The following is a 22707-nucleotide window of genomic DNA, read 5'->3' on the forward strand; positions in this document are numbered from 1 at the left end:
GTTCGGCAAGGTTACTTTTGGTGTTCCCACTTTTTCGTTAAATAAATGAATAAAAAGCAAATAATAATAATAATAATAATATAAAAATATTATAAACAGATGATTTGAAAGCATGTTGAGTGAGTGGAAATTAAAAAAGAGACATAGCAGAAGAGCGATACATGAAACAATATCCTTCAAACAAGATACAAAAGCAGAACTGGTTGATCTGTGTGCTTTTGTCTATTTGAGAATAAGTGATTGTTGCTGAAGATGAAGGAGATGATGATGAAAATAACAAAAAAGAATCGAAGGTGCATGAGAGACCAACGAAGAGAGTGACATTTCTCTTGTCTTGCTTCTTTGCTTTTCTCGCAAAAAGTCAGAAAAGTCAGATCCAGATTGGCTGCTCGTCCAATCGGATTCCGTGTCCATCCAATTCAGCGAAGGCAAGAAAGATAGATGAAACAAAGAAGATTGAAGAACAAAACAGATGAAAATGGAAGGGAGTTGTCGAAGAAGAAAAACAAAGAGATAGATGAAAAGAAGAAGACGATGAAGTTGGAGAAGAACAAAATTGACAACAATGACAGAACATATTGCCAATGCATAAAGAATATTCTGATTCTTTCCCTTTCTCTTCTTCTTCTTCTTCTTCTCTGCTGCTCAATCACCACAAGTTGAATTGATTTTCCTCCCAGAATTCACAAGAGAGGAAGAAGTGAAAGGTGGCTTAAAATCAACAGTGGCAGAAGATAGTCCACCCACTTTGTGTTTTTCATGCTCTTCCAAAGCAATTAGTGAAGATTGTGAGGAAGGAGTTGATGATGTTTGAGGGGTGTTTGGAGACTGTTGTGTTGAAGAAGAAAAAAAATCTTTGCACATCAATTTTATTCTTCGACAGCTCATTATTCCTTTTTTTCATGTTCCGAATGAAATTTTTGTTGCACCTGTGAATATGACGATTTGTGCATCCAAATCTCCTTCTGCTGCTGTGGTTGATTCTCTTTTTCCTCTGCTTTGCATTTCTCTCTCTCTCTCTCTCTCAATCATCCTCACAAAATTCGCTCATAACCCTTTTCACTCCTGCTGCTTCCAAGCATTCTCATTCAATGCTGACCCACACAAATAGAACTTGAAATGGAAATGAAGTCACTTCCATTTCAAGTTTCCATCTGATGCCTTCATTGTGCAATCACCAGCACAATTTTGTTCTTTCTTCACTTCAACAGCAATCCAATCCCAAATCGTCCTTCACAACGCATTTCTCCATCGCTTCCACCAAAAAGAAAAAATATCATTCATCCATCTTCCATCTCACTTCATTTCTCCACTTTTCCAAAGCTCCTGGCATTCATCTGCTCATTTTTTCTTCCTTTGCCTCTTTCACCAAAGCAATTTGTCAAGAAAATCAGCCAGAAACAAGGCGCATGAGACGTTGTCCATTGTTCTAGAATTGTTCTATTGAAATTAAAAATATGAAAATAGATAAAAGCAGATGTGGATTTCCATTCCAATTAATAATCAAACAAATGGTTTTGTTTTCTTGAAATTGTTCGAAAAAATAAAAATTTGGCAAACATTTTATTCAAAACCCTCTCTTCCAATATTATCTTTGCTTTTGCTGAAAATGTCCATTTTCAAGTGTTTCAGCCCTTGGCAAATTTCTTTTGACTGAAATTGCATCTTTTTCTGCTCAAAGCATGCAAAATGCATCCACGATTCATAAAATGCGAAATGCACACAAATGAATAAATAAATCCTGTGTGGATCATGTCTTTGATTGAAAATGTTCATTTCGGCCAGGATTCGCTTTTCAAACTTCAATTCAGAAATCAATCATTGTTTCTGATGTTTGAAAGTTCAAAAATACAAATTCTCAATTAATTTAAAATATCACGCTGCGATGTGAAATTGTGAATATTTCTCCAAAAGCTCTTTAATTCTTCGAACAAACAAATGTTTTGAAGAACAACCACTGACCAATTGTTAAATTTGAATGCGCAAGTAAATCTCTCTCAGATGATTCTAAATAAAATGCAACATCATAGAAACCACATTTTGTCGCTGCACACTTGTTGATAAATGAAAACTCAACATATCAAAATTGTTGTATTCTCAATTAATATTATTCATATGATCAATATGAAAATTTTTATTCTTTTGAAAATATTGACATAAATGCAACTTCAAATAAAAATACAATTTTTCTTTTGAAATGAATATTTTTCAAAGTTTATAACCCATATTAAAAAAAGGAATTCAGGAAAAAAAGAAAAGGAGATTCCACTTGGGTGCAGGGTTCAATGCTGTCGGGAATATGCTGTTTTGTCTGCATAATATATTTTCGGTGCATGTGCAATGGTGCTGCAAATGAAGAAATATGTCAGATGGGGGAATACAAGAAAGAAAGAATTGATGATTATCTCGAGAGAAATTTGTCGGACATCTTTCAAGAGGACGTTTTTGCCAATAAAATTGGATTGGAAACAAACAACGATGGAAGAGAAGGTGGAACGAAAATAACGAAGAAATATGAAAAAGGAAGGATGGAGATTCAAAAGAAGAGAAGGACGAAAAACTCAAATTCGGAGAAGCCAGCCCAAATGAAATGGCTCGAGGAACAAACGTGTCTGATGAACGAAAAATGAGGAAACAACAAAGATTTGAGGGAGAAAGTTGGATTGAAGGGTGTTTGATGTTTGCCAATTCTTCAATAAAACTCCACTCCCTGGGACTGGTGCCAAATGAAGGTCAAAGTGTATTGAATGCAGTGAAAGGATGTTTCGTCGAAGTGAGCAGATGCAAGATAGAGATTGGAGGAGAAATGCCACCATTTTGTTTGAGTGGAAGTTGTGGGCTGCTCACCAACATATCTCTCCGATTCCCTTTGAATTCACATTTTCAGAAATGCCCATCTCTCTTCTCTTCAAAACCATTTGAAGGGGTTCATTCAGAAAAATGTCATGTTTCAGTTTGTTCCTCTCATTTCTCCTCTTTTTGTGTGTCTTCGGCCCCATTCATCTCTTCACCCTCTATTCCTCTTGTATCTCTCTCACAACTCACTTTTTCAACATTTCAACAGCACCTGATGCATGTCCATCTCCAACAACTGCATTTTCACAAACCACATGTTTGATGAACAGTTGCTCCTTTTCATCAGTCTGTGATGTGTATGATGGAGGGATTGTCCCCTCTCAACAACCCCTTTGCCTCTCTGACTGCCTCAAACACCTCGTTTACTTGCTGTTGTCGGACAATGAACGTTGAATTCATCGGGTCGAAAGATGCTAAACAGCATCCAGGGAGACAGAACGAAACAACTGATGGAGGAAATATATTCACTTGGTGTGAATGGAGTGGATCGAATACAACTGGAGAAAGTGATTCGTATACTGATGGAGAATCTAGTGGCGGGGCAATCTGCATGTATAATCTCAATTCTGGAGAACTTTCAGTTTCGAATTGTGCATTCAATGATTGCACCGCACACTTCCATGGAGGAGCTATCATGTGCCATTCAATCAAATCGATCGAGCTGGTGAGCAGTGTGTTCAATTCGTGCACAGCACAAAACTATGGTGGGGGAGGGGTATATACTTACCAAATAAGTTCATGTACCCTTATCTGTGGGTGCAAATTCCAAATATGCAAAGCTCGCTTCGATGGGGAGGGTTGAGATTGGATAATTTTGGTGTATCTGGATCAGGGTGCATTGGGGAGAAGATGGAGAAGGAGGGAGCTCATGTATGTTTGACTGCTGTTTCGCAACATGTTCAATAACTGATACATGGGGTGGAGGGCTATATTGCTATAATGTTCCTGCTGCATTCAAAATGAGGAACATTCAGTTTATTTCATGTTCAGCAAATTCAATTGGAGGCGGAATGAGACTATTTCCGAACAGGCCAACACCACCTGATGATGGAGTTTATTGTTATTTCTTGTTCTTCCATGAATGCAAATGCTTGGCTGATCCACCATTTGGACATGACGTTGAATATACAGATTATTACAAACACTTTTTGGATTCTGGAAATCCATTTTACGAGTGCTATTCCACAAGCATTGATGATAAAAGATTATTTTATGAACACTATGATGGCACTAATTGGAACCACAAGCACACAGAAAAAAGGATTGGATGAAGAGAGGGATTCTCAATCGGTTTGTGGCTGCGAGTGGTGGTGGCGAAGATGATCTGTGTGGATTGGATGAGTCAAGTGCATGCAGAACCATTGGCGTTGCCGTTCATCAAAGCAGGACACAGACAAGATTGATTGTCATCCCAATGGAAGGAGATCACAAAAGCGAAACAACAACAATTGAGATTGGGACAAAGAAGATTTCTGTTGTTGGGACAGGCAAAGAGAGGAGTTCGATTGGAACAGGAGCACTTTCATCAACTTCGATTTCTCTGTTCAGTGTGACAAGTGGCCGTCTTCGTTTGATGCACTTGAAGATTGATTGTAACTCAACAACAAATCCTTCTTCGCCGAGTGTGGCTGTTGTGTCTGAAGGAAGCGGGTCACTCTCATTGGAGGATGTTGTGATCACCACGAGTAATACAGGAGAATATGTGATATCATCATCAGTGTTTGTGGTTCCACTATCGCAGCTGTCGATGGTTGGTGTGGAGATCAAAGATATGAATATCTCAAAACCATTGTTTTCTGAGCCAGAACATTCATCAGAAGAAAGTGTTTTGTCAAATGTGACACTTCGGAATGTGAAGTTGAAGATTGGAGATGGAGTTGTGGTGGCAAAGAGTGTGAAGTCAGAAGAGACATTTGTGGTGAGCAACATAACAATTGAGGATTGTGAGTGTGAGGAGGGAAATGGAGGAGGAATGTATGTTGGATTGCAGGGAAGTGGGAATGTGGTAGCGAGTGGAACAAGTGTGATTGATGGATGCAAGGCAGGGAGTAATGGAGGAAACGGAGGGAGAGGAGGAGGATTATTTGTGGGGATGGAGAATGGGGAATGTGGATTGACAATTGGAGGGAATGTTGAGTTTTCGAAAGTGAAGGAGAATATGGCCTCATACGGGAAGGATGTGTGTGTTCATTGTGGGGATGGTGTGCTGTTAGAATCAAAAATAAATGCAACTTCATTTGCCTTTTTGATACAAGTGAAATTCCATCAGATGTGTTTAGGTTGAGTGGGAGTGAAAATGGAGATGAAAGTGAAGTGATTCCACTGTTTGTGTATTTGTGCACAATGGGGACAACTATGATTGTTGATGGGAGTGGAGGGAATGGGAAGGATCACGATCATTGTGGATTTGAAGGGTTTGGGTGTTTGACAGTTGATTATTGTGCGAACTCAAGATTGAGTGAAAGTTCAAAAGAAATAGAGATTATCTCATCTTCGTCAATAACGAAGGAAATAACAGGACCATCATTTGGTGTTATAATTTCAGGCAGAATAGAATCTTTGGAAGAGGAGGAGAAAATACAGGTGAATGTGAGTGATGGAGGATCAGCCACACAAGAATGGCTTGTTGGATGTTCGAGTTCACTGACAATGAGCAGACTTTCATTTGTTGTGAAAGGTCAGTTGGATCCAAGGAGAAAAGCATTCATTCATTCTACATCAACACTCAGTGTGACGAACTGTTCAGTCTCATTTGAAAGTGGGGCATTGACTGATGGAAAGATAGGATATAATGTGATAAGGATTGAGGGAGGAGAATTAATTATGAATGGATTTGTGATGGAAGGGTCAGTGACGATGAATGGGAAATCACCAATATCAATGAGTGATGGAGTGAAATTGGAGATTTTGAAGAGCAGAGTGAGTGGAGTGGAGGTGGAAGTTGCAGGTGGAAATGGAGGAGGAGGATGTTTGAATGTGGGGATGAATGAAGAAGGGGGAAGTGTTTGTATTGAAGAAAGCAATTTATCATCAAGATGTTCAGGTGGAAGTGAGATGAAAGGAGGAGGGATGATGATATCGGTGGGGAATGGAGGGAGCTTGGAAATGAATAATGTGAATTTATCTGAATGTGAAGTGCCATCAGAGGATAGCGAAGAGGGAGGAAGAGGATTGGGAGGAGGGATGTTTGCTGAACTTCCCCATCAAATGGGATCATTTGTGCTTGAAGGAATGATATTTGAGGGATGCAATGCCTGGAAAGGGAAGAATGTGTTTGTTTCAGGATGGAATCTGAGTGAGGTTGTGAACAAGGATCATTTCAAATGGGAGATGAGTTCAGAGGAGTTGAGATCGTTTGATGAGCTGTGTGGATGGGAGAGAGTGAGCACAAATGAGGAATATGTAATTCCATTGGTTGTGTATTTGTGGAGCAACTGGAGTGGGAATGGGTTTGTTTCGAAGGAGGGAGGAAGAGACTTCAGTGGGTGTGGATATTCAGAAGCACCATGTTCATCGATTGAGCACTTGATATCACTGAGATATGAACCACTTGGAGAAGGGGAATCACACATCAACATTGTTGGAACAGGAGCACTCAACAAAGGAATATCATTTCCATCAGCTCCTTCATTGACAGAAACTCCCATTGTGACGATCGAAGGAGAAAAGAAAGGGACAGTTTTGAAAGTGAGAGAAATGGATGGAAATGGAGAAGGTGAATCGATGGTTGTTTCGAATGTTCATCTTTCATTCAAGAACATATCATTTTCTTTGTCAAATGAATTGGGGAGGCATTCATCATTCATTCAATCATCGTCTTCCTCTGCAATGCTTTCAGTTGTGAGCTGTTCGATTGATTGTTCTGAGGAAAGGAGAGAGATGAAGTATTGTGTTGCGAGAGTGGATGGAGGAAGTGTTGCAATTGTGGATTTGACGCTTTCTGAGTTGAGTGTGGCGAAAGGGTTTGTGGAGTTTGGAGCAGAAGTGGAAGTGATTTCAGTGGTGAATGTGTCGATATTGAACACAACAATATCAGGGGGGAAGCCTGATCACGCTGACTGAGAGATCACACAATTTCCAATTCACGAAAAGAGAAGTGGGAAGCACGAACACAGTTGTGAGAGTGAATGAGTCGACATTCGCAAACATTTCATGTGGAGAGAATGGAGCATGTGTTGTGAGTGTGGATTCGTTCGGGGTTGGTGTGGAGTGTGTGATGGAAAGGTGTGTGCTGACGAAGTGTGTGAGTGAGAGGAGCGAGGAAGGGGGAGGGGTGAAAGTGTGTCTGAAGAGTGGGGAATCAGAATTGAAAGTGAGAGGATGCTCGTTTGTGATGTGTGAATGCTCGACAGTGGATGGGAGAGGAGGAGGGATGATGATTGATGCAGTTGATCCGAATGCTGAATCTGTTGTAAAGGAAATGGCAGCCCTTGGGGTGAGACTGGAAAACATCCGATTTGTGATGAATGAGGCATTTGTGGGGAAGGATGTGTTCATCAAGTGCTATTCGATTGCAGGGCAGGTGAATGAAACGCTGTTTGTTCTGGACTTCAGCCAGGATGCTTTGAAGTCGAACAACTCGATTTGTGGGAGGGATGACGTTGACAAGGTTGATGTTGATCTGATTCCATTGATCACATTCTGTTATTCGGTGCAGGTGTTTTTGAGCGTGAATGGAAATGACAGCAGACAGTGTGGGGCACAGGATAAGCCATGCCAAAGCATTAACTGTGGAGTTCGGCACATTGAAAAGAGTGTTGCGAACATGATTCTGATTGATGGAGAATGTCTGATTGGGGGAGTGTGTGAGATTGGAGATTTGAATGTGAAATCATTGAAGAGAGTGCAGGCAACCATTCATTTGAACACAATGATTGAAGAAGATGAAATGAATGGAGGAAGTGTGATTGTGTTTGTTGATGAGTGTGTTGTGGAGAGATGTGGATTTGTGTTTGGGGAGATGTTTGGGTGGGATGGGGAAAGCATTGTGAAAGAGAAGGATGGGAGATTGGAGATTTCGGAGTGCAGGTTCAGCTCAGCAACGATGGATCTGGTGATGAAGAGCTGGATTGTGAGTGTTGAGCATGGAGAGCTGAAGATGACAGAAACAACATTTGATGGGATTCACACCACAGCACCACTTCTCTCGTTCACCAAAGAGGGAAAGGTTTCGATGAGTGAGATTGGAGTTTGGGATGTGATGAGTGAATGTGGTTTGATTTGTGTTGGAGGGAAGGTTGATATGGAGATGAAGGAAGTGAATTTTGAGAATAACTCTGTTTGTGGGAATGAGAGTGTGATGAAGATGGAAGGAGCCGAAAAGAGAATGAGTGTGCTGAACTGTTCATTTGCTCAATGCCAGGGCACAAATGAAAGAGGGAGAATGGTGGAGATTTGTGAGTGTGTGGATGTGCTGATTGGATCATGCTTGTTTGATGGAGAAGAAGAAGGTGAGGAAGAAGGAAAGGAAGTGAATGAGATGAGAGAAAGAGATGATGAGATGTGCAGATGGAAAGGATCTCTTGTTGGTGTTGTGAAGAGTTCTGTTTTGATGAAAGATTCAACAATCATGAATTCACCTGATGGGGGAATAACAATGAGTGGAGGAAGCGTTTTGATTGAAGCAGGGAATTTCTCAAGCAATAATCCATCGATTGAAGGATATCCATCAATGAGAAGAAATATCATCTGTTCAGATTCAGGAACATTGAATGTGGTGAGTTTGAAAGGAGGAGATGGAGTTTTACCAAACACATCACTTTGGATGTTGAATGAATGGTGCAGTTTTGAAGGGATTGTTTCTGAGAGAGATTCATCATTCTTTATTCCTGTGTTGGAGAGTGTGGAAGCAAAAGAAGAGACAGACAGAATGAAGCTGACAATCAAAGGAATGCTTCTTGTTCCATGCAATCTGTCATTCTCAGTTGTGAAGAGAAAAGGAGAAGAGAAAGAGATTGAAAAGCATAATTTTGACTCAAATGGGTTCTTGTCAGAAAGAGAAGTTGAAGGGAGTGTGGGAAAAGATCTCATCAGCAATTGTGGAGATGAAATAGAAGTGAGTGCGTGCATTTTGTTTGGGAATGCAGAATCTCCGTCATCAACTCAGTCATTTATTCTGAAGAATGCAAGTGAAGCAAAACAAAAAGATGATGAAAAGATTGTTGAAGGAGGAAAAGAAGGAAAATCCTATTGGTTGTTGATTGTGATTGTGCTTGTTGTTATTCTGATGATAGTTCTGATTGTATCTGTTGTTTTGGCTGTTCGATGGAGGAAAGCAAAGAATGAGAATAAAGATTTGAGAGAGATTGTGAATGATAATATCAGAAAAGATCCAAAGCTGATTGAGATGGTGACGATGGAGATGTCTCCAGAGGCACAATGGAGGAGGGCAGAAAGAGAAGCTGAGAAGAAGAATGAGGAGAGGATAAAGAAGAGAGTATATGAAAAAAGCTTGGGACATTCAGAGTCATCGGAGCATTTATTGAGTGAGAGTGGATCAACTGAATATATCCTTGGAAGAGATTCAGACAGGATTCCAGAGTGGATGCTCGAGAAGGTTGAAGATGATGAAAAGAAGAAGAAGAAGAGACAAGAAAGAGAACGCCTTCTCCTTCCATTTCATCCACTTCATCCACAGACACTTCAGACACAGAATCCTCTTTTGTTCGAAGGGAAGATCTGTGCCCGACAACCTCATCGATGTCAAATCTGGTGGATGCAATCGCATGCTCATCTCCTCATGAAAAATTGATTGTTGATTTAAGGGATTCTTTATTCATGCTGCTTCATGGAAAGAACGAGAAGAAAGAGATGGCAATTGGCTCGTTGAATGAGAGGGAGCAGACAGCTGCACAGATCCTGTTCTGGGTGGCCAATCTCGCACTCCACTCCTTTGATGAAATGGAAAATGGATTATCTTCTCTTGCCAACCTCAGCCCACACGTTATTCTTTTCTCTGAGCACATGGTGATCTGCATTGTTATGCATTCTGATCTCCTTTCATCAGATGATTCAGATTCCTCATCCATCTCTTCAACAACTGTTGTAACGTCAACAAGTGGTGATGATGAGGAGGATGATTCCCTTCCTTCATCAGCATTTGAGGATGAAAATGATTTCAAAAAGAGTGTCTGAGGTGGAAGGCACCAGAGCTGCTGATCAACAAGAAGATGGGGGCAACAAAGGAATCAGTTGTGTTTTCGATTGGGATGATGCTGTGGGAGTGCCTGACGCTTCAGATCCCGTTTGGGGAGTATGAGGCGGAGGTGGCAGAGCAGAAGATTGCGAATGGGGAGAGACCGTGCTTGTCAGCTGTGGGCGAGAGCAGTTTTTGCGAAGTGATGAAAGCGTGCCTTTGGCAGGAGGCGAAAGACAGGGCCGAGCTGGAGAGTGTGAGGCGGGAGTGTGTCAGCCACTTTCCAGCAGGAAAGTTGATCATGACGATGTCGGATGGCATCTACGACCGGAACAGGAGGATTGTTGTGAGGAGCGATGTTGAAAGTGGAGACGAGACATTGGAAGAGAAACAAACAGAAAAAAAGGATTTGTGAAGGAGATGGAGAAATGAAGTTGAACGTTTTGTTTGAGAAAATAACTATTTGAAGGCTGACATGTTGATGTTTTGTGATTTGTTGAGATTTATAGTGTTTGGTTTCATAGAGAATGGATTTGTGAGTTTGCTATTGTTCTTCCAAATTTTTCGTTGTTCGAGGAGTGTTTGTTGTGATTTCATTTTTTGTATTCATTTTCAGGATTGTTTTTTTATTTCTGTTCGATGGAGTTGATTCATTTCATTCAAAAATGAGGATTTCATTTCACATCTGACACGTTTTTTATTGATTTTTGTTTTGTTTTTGTTTTTGTTTTTGTTTTTGATTTTGTTTTTGTTTTTGATTGAAATATCCTTTTTTTATTCATTTGAAGTTTGTAATTCATATTTTTCTAATAACTTTGTGTTGTTCAGTTTTATGTATTTTTCAGCAAGTTCCTTCAAGCACACAAGAAGAATTTGATGTTCAAATGAGATATTTGTTCAATGTTCATAATCACCTTTTATTGATGGGATATTATCCTTTGTTGATTCTTCCTGCTTGACTTCAGCCTTTGAATCGATTCATTCCATCCAACAACTTTAAGCTCCAAACCAGCCCCTTTCCCCTGATTTTTAGTAAATTTTTTCAGAACGTTTTTTGAGTTTTTTTTCCAGTATTTTTTTCATTTTTTTTTCAGCATACAAATTTTGATTTTAAATGTTTTTATGTCAAAATAGCAAAGTGGAAAAGAATATAAAATATGCACTGAAAAATTAATTCATCAATTATGAAGTGGGTGATGTGTTATTTGTTTGAAAAAAGAAATTGAAAGACATGAATAAAGACGATCTATTTTCATTTCCAATTGTTTCAAAAGCACAGATAACAGTTCCTTTTCATCACTCTTCAAAGTGAATCATTATTTGGTTCTGTTTGATGTTTCTTCGGTGTCAATAATCTCAATGTTGAATGTGTTTTCCTTTGGTGACTCACAGTTTGATAATGATTGTTCAAATGGAAGCGATTTAAGTGTTTGACAAAACACAAAAAAATAGCTTTGCTATTGTTGTTTCGAATGAAGACTTGCTATTTTTCATTTTATCACATGCGCATCATTTGAGTGAACTTTTTAATGGGACTTTTTTCACTTGTTGGTACTTTTAATGTTAAAAGCTGCCAATCAACAAAAAGTCCCCAATGAATTTCAACACATACACAACACTTTTTAACTAGTTGCAGCAGATATTTTTGCAGTTTGTTTTAATATTTTGATTCATTACTCATTGAGAAATTTCATTTTTTTGTAAAATTCGAAAGGACATTTACCAGCCGACTAGGCAACTCCATGAAATTGGGTTCATGTTTTGAATAGTTTTTACAAAGATCTATCAATCTTTAAAATCTTTTTTTTGACATACACCTTTTTCGTGATATTTTCACATTTCGTTTTTTTAATAACATGCAAGAACAAAACCCATTATTTCTTTGTTTATATAATGAAACGAAAAAAATAAAAATATGATATGGGTTATTCTTTTTGAAAAGTTGCAACTGCATAATTTTCAAATAAATCATAAATTCCATATTTTGCTCAAATTTTGGTTGACATTCACCAAACAGCACTAATATGGAATCTGTTTCTGGATAATGCTATTTCATTCATTCTGAAAAAGATTCGTGAGTGGAAACAGAAATTTGAGCAAAATATGAAAATTTTGATAAATTTGCAATTTAACATTTGCGACTTTTCAAAAAGAATAACCCATATTATCTTTTTTGCAATTAAGCAGATAATGCAAGTGTGAAATTCGAATTGTATTCATTCATTTCTTTGCTGAAAGGCTAATAATTGTGATGTGACTTGCAGCTTGCACAACTTATTTTTTTAACGATATATGATCAAGGGTAAAACTTGGAAGAATGCCCAACAGTTTGCGATTTCTTCAAATTCCATGTTTTTTGCTTAGTTGGATTGATATTGTTGTTTACTCACATTCAAGATGGAAAATATGAAAATTCAAGTTATTTCATTGATAAAGTGTGATCTTTTTTATTGATTTTTAATGATCAAAAAAAATGAATAAAATGGGTTGATTCTTGAATTTTCTTTTGAAGTTACAAAACATAATGTTATCATATTTGTTTCGTTTGCAAATGGATATGAAAATTCAATTCATTAAGAAAATTGAAAAAGTTTGCAAATGTTGAAAGCAAAACAAAGTTTTCATGATTTTGCGCAAAAAAGCTTGAATGTCCGGATATATCCCCTTTAATCACAAATTCTATGGGAGACACCCGGTTGGCTGGTAAATGTCCTTTCGAATTTTACAAAAAAATGAAATTTCTCAATGAGTAATGAATCAAAATATTAAAACAAACTGCAAAAATATCTGCTGCAACTAGTTAAAAAGTGTTGTGTATGTGTTGAAATTCATTGGGGACTTTTTGTTGATTGGCAGCTTTTAACATTAAAAGTACCAACAAGTGAAAAAAGTCCCATTAAAAAGTTCACTCAAATGATGCGCATGTGATAAAATGAAAAATAGCAAGTCTTCATTCGAAACAACAATAGCAAAGCTATTTTTTTGTGTTTTGTCAAACACTTAAATCGCTTCCATTTGAACAATCATTATCAAACTGTGAGTCACCAAAGGAAAACACATTCAACATTGAGATTATTGACACCGAAGAAACATCAAACAGAACCAAATAATGATTCACTTTGAAGAGTGATGAAAAGGAACTGTTATCTGTGCTTTTGAAACAATTGGAAATGAAAATAGATCGTCTTTATTCATGTCTTTCAATTTCTTTTTTCAAACAAATAACACATCACCCACTTCATAATTGATGAATTAATTTTTCAGTGCATATTTTATATTCTTTTCCACTTTGCTATTTTGACATAAAAACATTTAAAATCAAAATTTGTATGCTGAAAAAAAAATGAAAAAAATACTGGAAAAAAACTCAAAAAACGTTCTGAAAAAATTTACTAAAAATCAGGGGAAAGGGGCTGGTTTGGAGCTTAAAGTTGTTGGATGGAATGAATCGATTCAAAGGCTGAAGTCAAGCAGGAAGAATCAACAAAGGATAATATCCCATCAATAAAAGGTGATTATGAACATTGAACAAATATCTCATTTGAACATCAAATTCTTCTTGTGTGCTTGAAGGAACTTGCTGAAAAATACATAAAACTGAACAACACAAAGTTATTAGAAAAATATGAATTACAAACTTCAAATGAATAAAAAAGGATATTTCAATCAAAAACAAAAACAAAATCAAAAACAAAAACAAAAACAAAAACAAAACAAAAATCAATAAAAAACGTGTCAGATGTGAAATGAAATCCTCATTTTTGAATGAAATGAATCAACTCCATCGAACAGAAATAAAAAAACAATCCTGAAAATGAATACAAAAATGAAATCACAACAAACACTCCTCGAACAACGAAAAATTTGGAAGAACAATAGCAAACTCACAAATCCATTCTCTATGAAACCAAACACTATAAATCTCAACAAATCACAAAACATCAACATGTCAGCCTTCAAATAGTTATTTTCTCAAACAAAACGTTCAACTTCATTTCTCCATCTCCTTCACAAATCCTTTTTTTCTGTTTGTTTCTCTTCCAATGTCTCGTCTCCACTTTCAACATCGCTCCTCACAACAATCCTCCTGTTCCGGTCGTAGATGCCATCCGACATCGTCATGATCAACTTTCCTGCTGGAAAGTGGCTGACACACTCCCGCCTCACACTCTCCAGCTCGGCCCTGTCTTTCGCCTCCTGCCAAAGGCACGCTTTCATCACTTCGCAAAAACTGCTCTCGCCCACAGCTGACAAGCACGGTCTCTCCCCATTCGCAATCTTCTGCTCTGCCACCTCCGCCTCATACTCCCCAAACGGGATCTGAAGCGTCAGGCACTCCCACAGCATCATCCCAATCGAAAACACAACTGATTCCTTTGTTGCCCCCATCTTCTTGTTGATCAGCAGCTCTGGTGCCTTCCACCTCAGACACTCTTTTTTGAAATCATTTTCATCCTCAAATGCTGATGAAGGAAGGGAATCATCCTCCTCATCATCACCACTTGTTGACGTTACAACAGTTGTTGAAGAGATGGATGAGGAATCTGAATCATCTGATGAAAGGAGATCAGAATGCATAACAATGCAGATCACCATGTGCTCAGAGAAAAGAATAACGTGTGGGCTGAGATTGGCAAGAGAAGATAATCCATTTTCCATTTCATCAAAGGAGTGGAGTGCGAGATTGGCCACCCAGAACAGGATCTGTGCAGCTGTCTGCTCCCTCTCATTCAACGAGCCAATTGCCATCTCTTTCTTCTCGTTCTTTCCATGAAGCAGCATGAATAAAGAATCCCTTAAATCAACAATCAATTTTTCATGAGGAGATGAGCATGCGATTGCATCCACCAGATTTGACATCGATGAGGTTGTCGGGCACAGATCTTCCCTTCGAACAAAAGAGGATTCTGTGTCTGAAGTGTCTGTGGATGAAGTGGATGAAATGGAAGGAGAAGGCGTTCTCTTTCTTGTCTCTTCTTCTTCTTCTTTTTCATCATCTTCAACCTTCTCGAGCATCCACTCTGGAATCCTGTCTGAATCTCTTCCAAGGATATATTCAGTTGATCCACTCTCACTCAATAAATGCTCCGATGACTCTGAATGTCCCAAGCTTTTTTCATATACTCTCTTCTTTATCCTCTCCTCATTCTTCTTCTCAGCTTCTCTTTCTGCCCTCCTCCATTGTGCCTCTGGAGACATCTCCATCGTCACCATCTCAATCAGCTTTGGATCTTTTCTGATATTATCATTCACAATCTCTCTCAAATCTTTATTCTCATTCTTTGCTTTCCTCCATCGAACAGCCAAAACAACAGATACAATCAGAACTATCATCAGAATAACAACAAGCACAATCACAATCAACAACCAATAGGATTTTCCTTCTTTTCCTCCTTCAACAATCTTTTCATCATCTTTTTGTTTTGCTTCACTTGCATTCTTCAGAATAAATGACTGAGTTGATGACGGAGATTCTGCATTCCCAAACAAAATGCACGCACTCACTTCTATTTCATCTCCACAATTGCTGATGAGATCTTTTCCCACACTCCCTTCAACTTCTCTTTCTGACAAGAACCCATTTGAGTCAAAATTATGCTTTTCAATCTCTTTCTCTTCTCCTTTTCTCTTCACAACTGAGAATGACAGATTGCATGGAACAAGAAGCATTCCTTTGATTGTCAGCTTCATTCTGTCTGTCTCTTCTTTTGCTTCCACACTCTCCAACACAGGAATAAAGAATGATGAATCTCTCTCAGAAACAATCCCTTCAAAACTGCACCATTCATTCAACATCCAAAGTGATGTGTTTGGTAAAACTCCATCTCCTCCTTTCAAACTCACCACATTCAATGTTCCTGAATCTGAACAGATGATATTTCTTCTCATTGATGGATATCCTTCAATCGATGGATTATTGCTTGAGAAATTCCCTGCTTCAATCAAAACGCTTCCTCCACTCATTGTTATTCCCCCATCAGGTGAATTCATGATTGTTGAATCTTTCATCAAAACAGAACTCTTCACAACACCAACAAGAGATCCTTTCCATCTGCACATCTCATCATCTCTTTCTCTCATCTCATTCACTTCCTTTCCTTCTTCCTCACCTTCTTCTTCTCCATCAAACAAGCATGATCCAATCAGCACATCCACACACTCACAAATCTCCACCATTCTCCCTCTTTCATTTGTGCCCTGGCATTGAGCAAATGAACAGTTCAGCACACTCATTCTCTTTTCGGCTCCTTCCATCTTCATCAAACTCTCATTCCCACAAACTGAGTTATTCTCAAAATTCACTTCCTTCATCTCCATATCAACCTTCCCTCCAACACAAATCAAACCACATTCACTCATCACATCCCAAACTCCAATCTCACTCATCGAAACCTTTCCCTCTTTGGTGAACTTGAGAAGTGGTGCTGTGGTGTGAATCCCATCAAATGTTGTTTCTGTCATCTTCAGCTCTCCATGCTCAACACTCACAATCCTGCTCTTCATCACCAGATCCATCGTTGCTGAGCTGAACCTGCACTCCGAAATCTCCAATCTCCCATCCTTCTCTTTCACAATGCTTTCCCCATCCCACCCAAACATCTCCCCAAACACAAATCCACATCTCTCCACAACACACTCATCAACAAACACAATCACACTTCCTCCATTCATTTCATCTTCTTCAATCATTGTGTTCAAATGAATGGTTGCCTGCACTCTCTTCAATGATTTCACATTCAAATCTCCAATCTCACACACTCCCCCAATCAGACATTCTCCATCAATCAGAATCATGTTCGCAACACTCTTTTCAATGTGCCGAACTCCACAGTTAATGCTTTGGCATGGCTTATCCTGTGCCCCACACTGTCTGCTGTCATTTCCATTCACGCTCAAAAACACCTGCACCGAATAACAGAATGTGATCAATGGAATCAGATCAACATCAACCTTGTCAACGTCATCCCTCCCACAAATCGAGTTGTTCGACTTCAAAGCATCCTGGCTGAAGTCCAGAACAAACAGCGTTTCATTCACCTGCCCTGCAATCGAATAGCACTTGATGAACACATCCTTCCCCACAAATGCCTCATTCATCACAAATCGGATGTTTTCCAGTCTCACCCCAAGGGCTGCCATTTCCTTTACAACAGATTCAGCATTCGGATCAACTGCATCAATCATCATCCCTCCTCCTCTCCCATCCACTGTCGAGCATTCACACATCACAAACGAGCATCCTCTCACTTTCAATTCTGATTCCCCACTCTTCAGACACACTTTCACCCCTCCCCCTTCCTCGCTCCTCTCACTCACACACTTCGTCAGCACACACCTTTCCATCACACACTCCACACCAACCCCGAACGAATCCACACTCACAACACATGCTCCATTCTCTCCACATGAAATGTTTGCGAATGTCGACTCATTCACTCTCACAACTGTGTTCGTGCTTCCCACTTCTCTTTTCGTGAATTGGAAATTGTGTGATCTCTCAGTCAGCGTGATCAGGCTTCCCCCTGATATTGTTGTGTTCAATATCGACACATTCACCACTGAAATCACTTCCACTTCTGCTCCAAACTCCACAAACCCTTTCGCCACACTCAACTCAGAAAGCGTCAAATCCACAATTGCAACACTTCCTCCATCCACTCTCGCAACACAATACTTCATCTCTCTCCTTTCCTCAGAACAATCAATCGAACAGCTCACAACTGAAAGCATTGCAGAGGAAGACGATGATTGAATGAATGATGAATGCCTCCCCAATTCATTTGACAAAGAAAATGATATGTTCTTGAATGAAAGATGAACATTCGAAACAACCATCGATTCACCTTCTCCATTTCCATCCATTTCTCTCACTTTCAAAACTGTCCCTTTCTTTTCTCCTTCGATCGTCACAATGGGAGTTTCTGTCAATGAAGGAGCTGATGGAAATGATATTCCTTTGTTGAGTGCTCCTGTTCCAACAATGTTGATGTGTGATTCCCCTTCTCCAAGTGGTTCATATCTCAGTGATATCAAGTGCTCAATCGATGAACATGGTGCTTCTGAATATCCACACCCACTGAAGTCTCTTCCTCCCTCCTTCGAAACAAACCCATTCCCACTCCAGTTGCTCCACAAATACACAACCAATGGAATTACATATTCCTCATTTGTGCTCACTCTCTCCCATCCACACAGCTCATCAAACGATCTCAACTCCTCTGAACTCATCTCCCATTTGAAATGATCCTTGTTCACAACCTCACTCAGATTCCATCCTGAAACAAACACATTCTTCCCTTTCCAGGCATTGCATCCCTCAAATATCATTCCTTCAAGCACAAATGATCCCATTTGATGGGGAAGTTCAGCAAACATCCCTCCTCCCAATCCTCTTCCTCCCTCTTCGCTATCCTCTGATGGCACTTCACATTCAGATAAATTCACATTATTCATTTCCAAGCTCCCTCCATTCCCCACCGATATCATCATCCCTCCTCCTTTCATCTCACTTCCACCTGAACATCTTGATGATAAATTGCTTTCTTCAATACAAACACTTCCCCCTTCTTCATTCATCCCCACATTCAAACATCCTCCTCCTCCATTTCCACCTGCAACTTCCACCTCCACTCCACTCACTCTGCTCTTCAAAATCTCCAATTTCACTCCATCACTCATTGATATTGGTGATTTCCCATTCATCGTCACTGACCCTTCCATCACAAATCCATTCATAATTAATTCTCCTCCCTCAATCCTTATCACATTATATCCTATCTTTCCATCAGTCAATGCCCCACTTTCAAATGAGACTGAACAGTTCGTCACACTGAGTGTTGATGTAGAATGAATGAATGCTTTTCTCCTTGGATCCAACTGACCTTTCACAACAAATGAAAGTCTGCTCATTGTCAGTGAACTCGAACATCCAACAAGCCATTCTTGTGTGGCTGATCCTCCATCACTCACATTCACCTGTATTTTCTCCTCCTCTTCCAAAGATTCTATTCTGCCTGAAATTATAACACCAAATGATGGTCCTGTTATTTCCTTCGTTATTGACGAAGATGAGATAATCTCTATTTCTTTTGAACTTTCACTCAATCTTGAGTTCGCACAATAATCAACTGTCAAACACCCAAACCCTTCAAATCCACAATGATCGTGATCCTTCCCATTCCCTCCACTCCCATCAACAATCATAGTTGTCCCCATTGTGCACAAATACACAAACAGTGGAATCACTTCACTTTCATCTCCATTTTCACTCCCACTCAACCTAAACACATCTGATGGAATTTCACTTGTATCAAAAAAGGCAAATGAAGTTGCATTTATTTTTGATTCTAACAGCACACCATCCCCACAATGAACACACACATCCTTCCCGTATGAGGCCATATTCTCCTTCACTTTCGAAAACTCAACATTCCCTCCAATTGTCAATCCACATTCCCCATTCTCCATCCCCACAAATAATCCTCCTCCTCTCCCTCCGTTTCCTCCATTACTCCCTGCCTTGCATCCATCAATCACACTTGTTCCACTCGCTACCACATTCCCACTTCCCTGCAATCCAACATACATTCCTCCTCCATTTCCCTCCTCACACTCACAATCCTCAATTGTTATGTTGCTCACCACAAATGTCTCTTCTGACTTCACACTCTTTGCCACCACAACTCCATCTCCAATCTTCAACTTCACATTCCGAAGTGTCACATTTGACAAAACACTTTCTTCTGATGAATGTTCTGGCTCAGAAAACAATGGTTTTGAGATATTCATATCTTTGATCTCCACACCAACCATCGACAGCTGCGATAGTGGAACCACAAACACTGATGATGATATCACATATTCTCCTGTATTACTCGTGGTGATCACAACATCCTCCAATGAGAGTGACCCGCTTCCTTCAGACACAACAGCCACACTCGGCGAAGAAGGATTTGTTGTTGAGTTACAATCAATCTTCAAGTGCATCAAACGAAGACGGCCACTTGTCACACTGAACAGAGAAATCGAAGTTGATGAAAGTGCTCCTGTTCCAATCGAACTCCTCTCTTTGCCTGTCCCAACAACAGAAATCTTCTTTGTCCCAATCTCAATTGTTGTTGTTTCGCTTTTGTGATCTCCTTCCATTGGGATGACAATCAATCTTGTCTGTGTCCTGCTTTGATGAACGGCAACGCCAATGGTTCTGCATGCACTTGACTCATCCAATCCACACAGATCATCTTCGCCACCACCACTCGCAGCCACAAACCGATTGAGAATCCCTCTCTTCATCCAATCCTTTTTTTCTGTGTGCTTGTGGTTCCAATTAGTGCCATCATAGTGTTCATAAAATAATCTTTTATCATCAATGCTTGTGGAATAGCACTCGTAAAATGGATTTCCAGAATCCAAAAAGTGTTTGTAATAATCTGTATATTCAACGTCATGTCCAAATGGTGGATCAGCCAAGCATTTGCATTCATGGAAGAACAAGAAATAACAATAAACTCCATCATCAGGTGGTGTTGGCCTGTTCGGAAATAGTCTCATTCCGCCTCCAATTGAATTTGCTGAACATGAAATAAACTGAATGTTCCTCATTTTGAATGCAGCAGGAACATTATAGCAATATAGCCCTCCACCCCATGTATCAGTTATTGAACATGTTGCGAAACAGCAGTCAAACATACATGAGCTCCCTCCTTCTCCATCTTCTCCCCCAATGCACCCTGATCCAGATACACCAAAATTATCCAATCTCAACCCTCCCCCATCGAAGCGAGCTTTGCATATTTGGAATTTGCACCCACAGATAAGGGTACATGAACTTATTTGGTAAGTATATACCCCTCCCCCACCATAGTTTTGTGCTGTGCACGAATTGAACACACTGCTCACCAGCTCGATCGATTTGATTGAATGGCACATGATAGCTCCTCCATGGAAGTGTGCGGTGCAATCATTGAATGCACAATTCGAAACTGAAAGTTCTCCAGAATTGAGATTATACATGCAGATTGCCCCGCCACTAGATTCTCCATCAGTATACGAATCACTTTCTCCAGTTGTATTCGATCCACTCCATTCACACCAAGTGAATATATTTCCTCCATCAGTTGTTTCGTTCTGTCTCCCTGGATGCTGTTTAGCATCTTTCGACCCGATGAATTCAACGTTCATTGTCCGACAACAGCAAGTAAACGAGGTGTTTGAGGCAGTCAGAGAGGCAAAGGGGTTGTTGAGAGAGGGGACAATCCCTCCATCATACACATCACAGACTGATGAAAAGGAGCAACTGTTCATCAAACATGTGGTTTGTGAAAATGCAGTTGTTGGAGATGGACATGCATCAGGTGCTGTTGAAATGTTGAAAAAAGTGAGTTGTGAGAGAGATACAAGAGGAATAGAGGGTGAAGAGATGAATGGGGCCGAAGACACACAAAAAGAGGAGAAATGAGAGGAACAAACTGAAACATGACATTTTTCTGAATGAACCCCTTCAAATGGTTTTGAAGAGAAGAGAGATGGGCATTTCTGAAAATGTGAATTCAAAGGGAATCGGAGAGATATGTTGGTGAGCAGCCCACAACTTCCACTCAAACAAAATGGTGGCATTTCTCCTCCAATCTCTATCTTGCATCTGCTCACTTCGACGAAACATCCTTTCACTGCATTCAATACACTTTGACCTTCATTTGGCACCAGTCCCAGGGAGTGGAGTTTTATTGAAGAATTGGCAAACATCAAACACCCTTCAATCCAACTTTCTCCCTCAAATCTTTGTTGTTTCCTCATTTTTCGTTCATCAGACACGTTTGTTCCTCGAGCCATTTCATTTGGGCTGGCTTCTCCGAATTTGAGTTTTTCGTCCTTCTCTTCTTTTGAATCTCCATCCTTCCTTTTTTCATATTTCTTCGTTATTTTCGTTCCACCTTCTCTTCCATCGTTGTTTGTTTCCAATCCAATTTTATTGGCAAAAACGTCCTCTTGAAAGATGTCCGACAAATTTCTCTCGAGATAATCATCAATTCTTTCTTTCTTGTATTCCCCCATCTGACATATTTCTTCATTTGCAGCACCATTGCACATGCACCGAAAATATATTATGCAGACAAAACAGCATATTCCCGACAGCATTGAACCCTGCACCCAAGTGGAATCTCCTTTTCTTTTTTTCCTGAATTCCTTTTTTTAATATGGGTTATAAACTTTGAAAAATATTCATTTCAAAAGAAAAATTGTATTTTTATTTGAAGTTGCATTTATGTCAATATTTTTCAAAAGAATAAAAATTTTCATATTGATCATATGAATAATATTAATTGAGAATACAACAATTTTGATATGTTGAGTTTTCATTTATCAACAAGTGTGCAGCGACAAAATGTGGTTTCTATGATGTTGCATTTTATTTAGAATCATCTGAGAGAGATTTACTTGCGCATTCAAATTTAACAATTGGTCAGTGGTTGTTCTTCAAAACATTTGTTTGTTCGAAGAATTAAAGAGCTTTTGGAGAAATATTCACAATTTCACATCGCAGCGTGATATTTTAAATTAATTGAGAATTTGTATTTTTGAACTTTCAAACATCAGAAACAATGATTGATTTCTGAATTGAAGTTTGAAAAGCGAATCCTGGCCGAAATGAACATTTTCAATCAAAGACATGATCCACACAGGATTTATTTATTCATTTGTGTGCATTTCGCATT

The 22707-nt window shown here is 39.3% G+C and overlaps 2 protein-coding genes across 2 annotated transcripts; one reads left to right on the forward strand and one right to left on the reverse strand.

Moving 5' to 3' along the window:
- Positions 1-4429: 4429 nt before the first annotated feature.
- Positions 4430-10406, forward strand: MONOS_18313 (uncharacterized protein; the record flags this gene model as incomplete). Its single annotated transcript, XM_067871322.1, has 5 exons — positions 4430-5037; positions 5112-6840; positions 6893-9519; positions 9621-9916; positions 9982-10406. 5 exons carry the CDS (start codon positions 4430-4432, stop codon positions 10404-10406), a joined length of 5685 nt encoding a protein of 1894 aa, XP_067719320.1.
- A 3593-nt stretch (positions 10407-13999) lies between these two features.
- Positions 14000-22081, reverse strand: MONOS_14356 (uncharacterized protein; the record flags this gene model as incomplete). Its single annotated transcript, XM_067867153.1, has 1 exon — positions 14000-22081. The coding sequence occupies one exon, from the start codon at positions 22079-22081 to the stop codon at positions 14000-14002; it is 8082 nt and encodes a 2693-aa protein (XP_067719321.1).
- Between the last annotated feature and the right edge of the window lie 626 nt (positions 22082-22707).

The sequence above is a fragment of the Monocercomonoides exilis genome (genome assembly GCF_001643675.1).
Source record: "Monocercomonoides exilis strain PA203 chromosome Unknown scaffold63-433378, whole genome shotgun sequence".
NCBI classification, from domain to species: domain Eukaryota; phylum Preaxostyla; order Oxymonadida; family Polymastigidae; genus Monocercomonoides; species Monocercomonoides exilis.